Here is a 10798-nt window from a genome sequence, read left to right on the forward strand (position 1 = left end):
AGAGAAAGTTGTAAGTTCTTATCAGAGGTGGGCAAATGTAGGTTTACAGTCAATTGTATGGAAAATAACACAATAATTAATAAATAATAAATAATTAAACTCTGTTTTGCATACTCACAACTGTAAAGCGACTTTTGCACAATCCTATAGTATATATAGTAATAATATGCAGACTGGAAATTACTATCTTTATAAAGACTAGAGCTGTTAATAAAGCATGACTAGCATGAATAGTAATCAGAAAATTTCCCAGGTTTCCAGTCTGCTTCCTAGTTGCCAACTATTAAAGGAACTAAAATGAGAGGAATAGCAAAGAAGAAATTTAATTTCTCTGTTTGCATTCCCTGTGTGACAAAGCAGAGTACAAATGGGAAGGATGGATAGAATTGAGACAGCAAATTAAAAAAACACAAATACACATTATCCGTTAGCTGTCCTTTGCTCAGGAAACACAAAGAGACTAGTTCCGTGAACAATTAAACACTATTTAAATCATGAAAGGTAGTGATATTCTAGGAATTAGAATATTTTGATAATTGTTTAATGGTCAATATTTTATGATCCAAATAATAAAAATTCTTAGGGATTATGTCAATGATCTGTGACACATTTTGTAACATTTCCATAGCCAGGAGACTAGAAATTAGTACATGGGAAATTGGACTTCTTTTGTGAAATTGTAAATTGTTGCTTTTCTTTTTACAATGCAGTGGAACATTTTGCTGTTCTTCCTTAGATGAAATTAGAACATCATGCTCTTCTTCCTTAGGTAAAGTCTTGACATTTTGCTCTTCTTACTCATGTGAAGGTGCCACATTCTGCTCTTCTCTCTTATCTGTTCTTTTGTGGGTCAGAACACCCAAAAACAACAAGCATAATAAAAGAATAAAACGAATCAACCAAAGTAGACTCAGGTAATTGGTCTTTTGCCTCGCTCTTCTCCCAGGGGGTGGCCCACTATCAATACTACCTCCATGTCCTCTTTTCCGGCAGAAGGGAGGGTCCCACTTATAGTTGCAATGGCAGTGCTGTCTGTTGTTGCAGACTCCTTTCCAATTGCAGGACTTAGGCGCACAATCATTTACCAGAAGTGACCTATGGACACACTTCCTTTGAATGCAGACATGTTCTCTCCCACATTCTGTCCCATCTTTCACATCACCAATGTCAGGTATGGTCATCCCGAAGTGGTAGTCAGTACCCCAGCAGGTGACACCATTGAAGTGAGTCCAATGTACAGTAGAATGATCCCTTAGAAGGGGAAGTTCTATCACGTTATCACACTGAATCCTCCCGCACAAGGTATCTGATATGTTACATTTTACATATGTAGCGTTCATTAGACCACAGTTCCCAAAACGGTCACCTTGGGTGTTCATTTCTGTGTAGCAACTCTGATTTGCACTCTTGGCCTCTTTGCCAAAAATGTTCCTACACTGTTCTTCACGGTTATTGCATCGCTTTTCATAGCAGTAGCCTCCGCCCTTGCATGACATCCCATTCTGCACATACACATCCTCTGGACATTGGTAGGATGTCCCATTGCACCACTCTGGGAGATCACATTCATTTTCCTCTGGTCTACAAACTTCGCCTGTTGGCAGGATCTGGCAGTCTTTGCAACAACCCCCGAAAGCACAAGCAGCCCCAGGACTGAGAGTGCAGTCTGACTCACAGCAGGGATCATCTATACACACATGTAAAGCGCCACAGTCACACTCTTCTCCTTCTTCAACCACACTGTTCCCACACTGTGCAAGTGTGAAGATGTTCTCTGTATCTGATGAAACGTAAATGCAATTTCGACTCGCAATGGTGTTCATGAAGCTAGCATAGCTACAGTTGCTGAATCTAGTTGCATTTGATCTTACTGGAAACATTATGCACTTTTTATGTCCACATGTACAAGTTTTGTCATCATGATTCATACCCAAATTATGACCAATCTCATGGGAAAAAGTGTAGGCAACAGGATACAAATTATTGTCCATTAAACTTTCCACTCCACAATTATGAAAAGAGTTACATACTGTTCCAACAAAGGCTAGGCCAACTAAAATACCAAAGTCATGCTTTACCAAAAGATGTGCAACATCATGAGGAATGCGCTTATTAAAGCTAGTTTGCTTCCAATTGCAAAATGTGCCCAGGACACCACCTATCGAATCTATTTTAATAGGATTTTTTTCAGTCCAGACCTCAATTCCCATTAAAACCACGTCAACATCTAGAGAATGCAAAAAATATTCTATGTCATTGACAAGAAAGCATACTTCATACTGCACAGCTGTGGTGTTGCTTTCGTGATGAAGATAGCGACTGTGGTCCACCACCACTGCCAGTTCAAGAATCCGGTTGTGGGTCCACCAGCCTTCATACCCACTCTGCATCAAAGTGAAGTTAGCACTCTCCTGATCCTTCAGTTGCCGTGCTATTTCATCATCTGTTACTCCACATCTCATGGGTGGTAACTGTGTCTCCTCGCTGTCCACTTTATATATGAAATGTTCAAATGTGGTAGAAAGTCTCTTGGGCTCTATTTCATAAACCGTGTCATTTGTCTGTAATATTCCTTGCAACCCCCCCAAACAGGTACTGAGGGCAACCATGGATTCTGGGTCCCCCTCCACATAACCACGATAGTAGCAGTCATTCTTTACAAAAGGCTGGTCCTCAAGGAGAGCACCCTGGTCTGAGTAGGTAAACACTCGGAAGCGTCTGGATAGAATATGCCTGTTGACCTTCATGTGGATGATCTGATTCTGGCCCCCAAAATTCATTCTGTAAGAGAGCCAGTCTCTAGTCTTCATGCCTGTTACCTTCAAGGGAATCACCACTTCTGGGGGACCAAGGCGTTGGGAGTGCACAACCTGGGACCATCTATATGGGAACAGAATCACCCCCAGCCAGAGTGGCAGGAGGGTGTTCCTCACACACACCAGGGCCTTACTCACAGCCATTATGGTGCCACCCTATACAGACACTGGTGAGGACGTGCAGGAAACATCACTGTTTTCTCTGTGCTGGGTGTTCAGCATGGACTTTGAATCTGTTCTCTGGCAGGCTCTTACTAGCATAGTAGCACACTGGAAGATAAAATAAAAAGCAGAGTAGAGACAGGCCAAGGTAGAGGAGGAAGAAAAAGACAAGTGTTAAAATGCATTAGTGTTTAACTCAAGACAAGTCTTAGAATACTTCACGCATTTGTCCTTAAGAAATTTTAAGACATGACAGTTCATGTGGCTGAGTTGGTTGACTATTGTCCCTTGCACCAAGTGGTCACTGGTTCAATTCCTGGTCAGGGATCATACCCAGGTTGTGAGTTTGTTCCCAGTAGGAGGCATGCAAGAGGCAGCCAGTCACTGTTTCTCTCTCATAGATGTTTCTATCTATTTCTCCCTCTTCATTCCTATCTCTCTTAAGTCAATAAAAACTTATATTTTTTAAAAAGAAATTGTAAGGCAGTTTGAGATTGTGTGTGTACAAGAAAATGGTGATTGGTCATAGATTGACACCTTTTGAACCCGGTTGAATGAGATTTAGTGATTAATGATACTATGGTTTAACTGAATGAACATGTGTGAATATTTTCACAATAAATATGTAAAACAAAGAAAAGTGAACTTATATCAAATGTTTGAGAGGGAGTTTCTATTTATACCTGTGGACTTGATATAAATATTAATATTTTCAATTTTATTTGTATTATTTTTTGAAATATTTTTTTATTTTTCAGTTATAGCTGTCATACAATACTAAATATTAGTTTCAGGAGTGCTCCCAATGATTAAACTTATATAAAATATTAAGTTATTATCCTGATAAATTTTATACCAATCTAACAAAATACATACATAATGAGAATATTATTTTTTTAAAATATATTTTATTGATTTTTTACAGAGAGGAAGGGAGAGGGACAGAGAGCTAGAAACATCGATGAGAGAGAAACATCGACCAGCTGCCTCCTGCACACCCCCTACCGGGGATGTGCCCGCAACCAATGTACATGCCCTTGACCGGAATCGAACCCGGGACCCTTCAGTCCGCAGACCGACGCTCTATCCACTGAGCCAAACCGGTTTCGGCCATAATGAGAATATTATTGATTGTACTCACTATGCTGTATTTTATATCTCCATGACTATTCTGTTACTACCAATTAGTACTTCTGAATCTCTTCAACTTTTTTACCAAACTCCCCAACTCTCCTCTGATCTGATAATCACCAAAATGTTCTCAATACCTATGAGTTTGTTTCTTTTCTGCTTGTTTCTTTATTTTGTGGGTGTGTTTTTTTTCCCGAGGGAGTGGTGGATTCAATTGTTGATAGCTATGTATTTATTGACATTTTATTGTTCATATTTTTAATCCCTTCTTGTTCTTGTTCTTCTTGTTCTTGTTCTTGCTCTGGTTCTTCTCGTTCTCCTTCTCATTCCCCTTCTTGTTCCCCTTCTCCTTCTCCCTCTCCTTCTCCTTCTCCTTGTCCTTCTCCTTGTCCTTCTCCTTGTCCTTCTCCTTCTCCTTCTCCTTCTCCTTCTCCTTCTCCTTCTCCTTCTCCTTCTCCTTCTCTCTCTCCCTCTCCTCTCCCCCTCCCCCTCCCATTCCTCCTCCTCCTCCTCCTTCTCCTTCTCCTTCTCCTTCTCCTTCTCCTTCTCCTTCTCCTTCTCCTTCTCCTTCTCCTTCTCCTTCTCCTTCTCCTTCTCTCTCCCTCTCCTCTCCCCCTCCCTCTCCCATTCCTCCTCCTCCTTCTCCTCCTCCTCCTTCTCCTTCTCCTTCTCCTTCTCCTTCTCCTTCTCCTTCTCCTTCTCCTTCTCCTTCTCCTTCTCCTTCTCCTTCTCCTTCTCCTTCTCTCTCTCCCTCTCCTCTCCCCCTCCCCCTCCCATTCCTCCTCCTCCTCCTCCTTCTCCTTCTCCTTCTCCTTCTCCTTCTCCTTCTCCTTCTCCTTCTCCTTCTCCTTCTCCTTCTCCTTCTCCTTCTCTCTCTCCCTCTCCTCTCCCCCTCCTCCTCCCATTCCTCCTCCTCCTCCTCCTCCTCCTCCTCCTCCTCCTTCTCCTTCTCCTTCTCCTTCTCCTTCTCCTTCTCCTTCTCTCTCTCCCTCTCCTCTCCCCCTCCCCCTCCCATTCCTCCTCCTCCTCCTTCTCCTCCTCCTCCTCCTCCTCCTCCTCCTCCTCCTCCTCCTCCTCATCCTTTTCCCCTTTAACATGTCATGTAATACTGCTTTGGTGGTAATGAACTCTTTTAACTCTTTCTTTTCCTGGAAGCTGTTTATATGTCCTTCAATTCTAAATGACATCATTGCTGGGCAGAGTAATCTTGATTGCAGGTTTTTGCTTTTCATCACTCTAAATATTTCTTGTCATTCCTTTTGGCATGTGAAGTTTCTGTTGAGAAATCAGCAGAGAGTCTTATGGGAGCTCCCTTGTAGGTAGGTTACTGCTTTTCTCTTTCTGCTTTTAAGATTCTTATGTCTCTAACCTTTTGAATTTTAATTATGATGTGTCTTGGTGTGGGATTCTCTGGGTTCATTTTAGTTGGAACTCTCTGCACTTCCTGGATTTGTATTCTATTTCCTTCACCCAGTTAGGGAAGTTTTATTTGCCACACATGTATGTGACGCCAGCCTGTGCAGTGTTTCTGCTCCTCCTACCAGTGTCAGTGGCTTCCTTATATCCTTAGTGGTAGGATTTCTGTTAAACTATATTTCATGTGGATCAGGATGATTGTTTTTCTTTTGTTTAGTTGTATTTCTAATGTATTTGTAGAGAATGAAGAGTACAGTAACACATTTATATAACTGTATAAGAATAAGTTCTGAGTTTTACACTCACATCTGTAAACCTATTTTTGCCCACCCCTGTATATTAGAGACAATAAGAAAAATAATAATATATGGAAGTAGTTTAAAATATTTTTCTTGTACAATGTGACCAAATAATTTATTATTTAAGATTGAAAGGAAATCCAATTCTACAAATAAGGAATTGAAGCCAAGAATTTACATCAAGATGGCAGCATCAGCAAATGCAGTACAGTAAACCCTCGATTTTGCAGACCTTGATTTAAAGGATTTTGATTTTAACAGACAAAATTTCTGGTCCAGGTGTCATATGTGAAAATTAACATCTTATTAATTTTAACTGCTTTAAACCAAGATTTGCTTATAATTAAACCAATAGGTTAAGACTTTGTTATTAATTCACTGTTATTTTTAACAAATTTTAGTGAATAGGCCATATGTTGGGGAAAAACACTGGTAATTTCATCAATAGAAATGAATATTACATATCAACAACTATAGTCTGCATATTTAAATCCAAGAGTCATTGCTTGTAAACAGTGTTTGGCCAATGATTAGCACACGATCACACCATATTACATGTTGTAATTGGTTCTATTGGCACTTGGACTGACTTTCTGCAGTAGTTTTAACACATACCAGCCGATATTCCAATGTGAATAAGCCATTGCCTTAGTTGTGTTCATTTGTTAACTCCTGGTGACTGGTGAATGCATGCATTTACTAGACCTATTCAGTATAAATTTACAGTAATACAGTAAGAAAACTTTATTGTGAAATTAAACTTTTCATTCATACTTTATTTTAATTACACAAACATGTCTACATAAGTAAAAAGAGGTAAACTAACTAATTTTTTTAATCATTGTTGACACATAGGTTTAGTAGAAGTAAGTAGGAAAAATAATTTTCTGTGAAAAAGTGTGAACATAGAAATTAAAACTTTATAAGTAACAGAAAACAATGATTCCAAAGAAAAGATGTCAAGCTATGTTAAATGAAGATATTTTTAAAAATCACACAGAAATGAGTACATCATCCAGGATATCAAAAGACCTTCATTAGGCATTTTTCATTTTTATATTACCTACTATGGGAAGTGGGTTTGATCAGTGTGTTTTAGGTCATAGCATATTTCACTTTCTTGGGTGATTTTTTTTCTATTTGTACAGGGGTTCCTGATGTTATAACTTTAAGTGCTCTCAGTATTTAATGATCTTATGTTGACTATGGACATTCATGTTATAAATAAAAGTTGGCATGGATATGCAAATTATTGAATGCAATTTGACAAATTTCTAATGTGTATTTTTGCCCCAACCACTCTGTCTAAATTTGTGCTAAAGACCATTAATTTATTTAGGCCTGCATTATTCATTTATGTTTCCCAAGTGTGTAGGATAATGTCTTAACATTATGTGGTTTTATTAATATTTTGTTCACAGAAAAAAAGTAAAAAATCAGTACTGTCAAAAGGCATTGTGCTTGTACCAGATTTCTCATTTGCATAAAGATGTGCTAATGTGTTTGTATTATTGAGGAAAATATTTTTGTATTTCCATTTTTCATACAAGTTTATGACATAAATGCATCTACATGAAGATTGAAATTGAAAATGATCTTGCAATCCTAAAAATGTGAGATGTTTGTGTCTTGTGAGAAAATAGTATCCCATCCCCCAAAGACTTCCTCCATCCCTTTGGGATTATTTATTTCCTTTGCATTTCTGAAGGTTTTTCTTATTTTGTCTTATATATACTCCCATCTGAAATTGCTACCCTTCTAGTTTGATTTTATTCCATTTTACATGGTGCTAAATGTGGGGGAGCACAGGAGACTTGGTTGGAAAATCTGTAAGAAGGAATCTCTGAAAGGTGGGGGGCCTCTAGGGTGACCTTGCAAAAGGCAGCAGACCCTGCCTTGACTTTTCCAAACAAGTCTGAGCCCCCAGGTGTTTACCAGAATCTTTATCCTTAATATTAGTGTCCTTGATTAAAGGACACTGCAGATACATGTGTCCTCCCAAGATTACTTACCCTACTGATTGTATCTAAAAGATAAACTTTATCTCAAACTGCTGTTACAATAAAAGCCTGAAGAGGCAGGCGATCAAGGCTGTCTGGTTCCTTTAGCCAGGCAGTCCCTTAGCCCTCTTTTTCACAGCAATCCTGTGTCAGAGTAATCATTCATCTGTCGCTCAGGGTCTGCTGGTCAGCCCCAGCAGCTAAAAATTGTTCTTCTTCCTAAGAATATAATAAAATATAAACACATTTAAGTAACATCCATCTAACCCACGGTACTTCTTCCTTCCAGTTACACCATTGTCTATTGCTGACTGAACATTATGATACATACTAATATATGTATAATACAATTGATAAATTCTTTTTTATATCCCCATAGTTTTGTCAAATTGACCATTCTCTATACCTTAATTACCACCTTCCTTCTCACTATTATTCATAGCCTAAGTCATACTTTTCTAAAATATGAGTAACAATCTATTAAAGCACAATTTTGTTCCTTTCAACCAAGTAAAAGATACTAATAGGAAATAATAGGTCTCAGAGATCCCCCTCAAGATGTGAATACTTGGTAAAGACTCTTGCCTATGCATGTGCGTGTGCATGTACGTGTGTGTGTGTGTGTGTGTGTGTGTGTGTGTGTTCATGCATACACAAATCCTACTGCTTTTTTCCTTTACACAAAATTCTTGAGTGACTTACCAGCAGAATAATTAATGATTCCTGAGGTCCTATCTAGCTAAAGACATACTCATTGATGGTTTGTATTTTCCTTTGAGATCCCCCTTTTTGTTTCTGGATTGATTAAATTCTAGATGTAGTTACCTAGCAGCAAGACTCTCCCAGTGCTACAGACCATGGCAACTGGTTAAAGTTCCTCTTCATTGTGACTCTACCATCCCCATCAAACTTTACTTCTAGCTACTCTTCAATAGGTATAAATGTGACTAATCTCCATCCTATGTGCTTCCTACAGTATAACACTTTAGCTTCAGTAATGTTGATTAAACTGTTGCTTTGATCCCAGATTATTTCCTCAACAATGAACCATACTGTGGTTCAAGTATGTCAAGTTCCAGAAAGAGATTGAACCTGATGTAGAATATTTTACAAAGAATCAAGATATTGTTAATCATCAGTAATTTTCTCTCTAAAGTCAATGAAATAACACAAAGACATTTCATATCTGCACAGAAATATATTTCATTTGTTAAGAAAACTACTGTCAGTTGGAAAAGGAAATTTAGCAGCAGAGAGAGGTGTGTAAAAACTAGAGTGGAAATAAGCTTAATAGGTAAATTGGCTGGCAGTTTAAAATCATTAATATAGGCAGAATTATATTCAGCAATGTTGGCTGAGGTAAACCAAGGAAGCAAGGTTAGTTATTCATTATCCTTGAGAGTTTACCTGTGGGACAGAGACAGGTAATGTCTGCCAGTTGCATACCTTCCAGTGTCTTTCTATTTTCCCTCCAATTTAGTAAGTCCATTTCAAATCTGCATTTTTTCCTTCATGGAATTTTTCACTTTCTGGCTTTCATCACAACTAGTTTCTAAAGAATCTACTTAGAACTATGATTGTGTTATTCTCTCTGATGGTTTTTAGTACTGCTATAATAAAGCAACACAGAGACTTATTGCCTGACAATTCTAGAGGAAGAATTCCAAAATCAATATCCACAATGCCTTACTCTCTCTGAAGATACCAGGGAAAGATTTACTCTAGACTTCTCTTCTGGCTTCTGGTAGTTCCTTGCCTTGTGCAACATGATTCAATTTTGACATGATTCTCTTCCCCTGCCCAAATTTGCCACTTTAAATAGGACATCAGACATATTGAATTCAGACCCACCCAATTTCATGTCTTCAATGACCTTATTCTCAAATAACAACATTTTCTGAGGTACTTGGTGCTTGACTTCAACATATGAATTTTAGGTGACACAGTTCAAACCTGACAATCTCTTTCACTTAATTTAATGGCTGGATACCAAAATTTAATTATCTTGTTATTGGACAGAGGAGGAGATACATTTAAGAAAATATTGATATTTAACATAAAAAATGTCAGATCCTAGAATATTGTTAGGCTCTATTCTTAAACAGAAAAAGGATTTATTTGGTCAACTTTAGTAAACTAAGTAGCTTTCTTTTCCTCATGATAATTGATTACTTATTTCATCCTTTTTCATGTTATACCTTGGCTTAAAAGGTGTTATCTAAATTATATTTATGCATTATAATTTCATTTCTAAGGTACTAGTATAAATGGTATTTTTTTAATTTCAAATTCCAGTTGTTGAAAGTGACTGACTTTTGTACATTAACCTTACAGTATATTCTTCAAACTTGGCATAACCACTGATTTGTTTCTGGAGTTATTGTTGATTCATTCAGATTTTCTTTGTAGAGCATCAAGATATCTGTAAATAGAAGCAGCCTTATTTCATAATTTCTAACATGTATAACTTTTTATTTACTTTTTTTATTATGTTAACAAGCTCTTGCAACATCTTACAATAATACGTTAATAAACAGTGGTAAGCCCCACAGGCATGGCTCAGTTTGAGTGTTGACCTATGAACCAGTTCATGGTTCTATTCCCAGCCAGGGCACATTACTGGGTTGCAGGATCAATCTCCAGTGTGGGGCATCAAGGAGGCAGTCAATCAATAATTTTCTCTCATAATTAATGCTTCAATCTCTCTCCTCCTCTCCCTTTCTCTCTGAAATCAATAAAAATATATTTAAAAACAGTATGGAAAATTATAGGACATTGAAAAAAGAGATAGAGGAAGACATAAACAAATGGAAGAATATACCATGTTCATAGATTGGTAGAATCAATATCATTAAAATGTGCATACTACCTAAAGAAATCTATAGATTCAGTGCAATCCCAATTAAAATACCATCCTGGCATATTTTACAGACCTAGAACAAACTCTCCAAAAATTCATATGGAATAAAAAAAG

The 10798-nt window shown here is 37.7% G+C and overlaps 1 protein-coding gene across 1 annotated transcript; it reads right to left on the bottom strand.

Annotated features, from left to right (window-relative positions):
• Nucleotides 1–794: 794 nt before the first annotated feature.
• LOC307099024 (disintegrin and metalloproteinase domain-containing protein 20-like) lies at nt 795–9592 on the bottom strand (the record flags this gene model as incomplete). Its single annotated transcript, XM_079770243.1, has 2 exons — nt 795–2972; nt 9515–9592. The coding sequence occupies 2 exons, from the start codon at nt 9590–9592 to the stop codon at nt 795–797; spliced, it is 2256 nt and encodes a 751-aa protein (XP_079626369.1).
• Between the last annotated feature and the right edge of the window lie 1206 nt (nt 9593–10798).

Source organism: Cnephaeus nilssonii (genome assembly GCF_951640355.1).
Source record: "Cnephaeus nilssonii genome assembly, chromosome: 5".
Classification (NCBI taxonomy): domain Eukaryota; kingdom Metazoa; phylum Chordata; class Mammalia; order Chiroptera; family Vespertilionidae; genus Cnephaeus; species Cnephaeus nilssonii.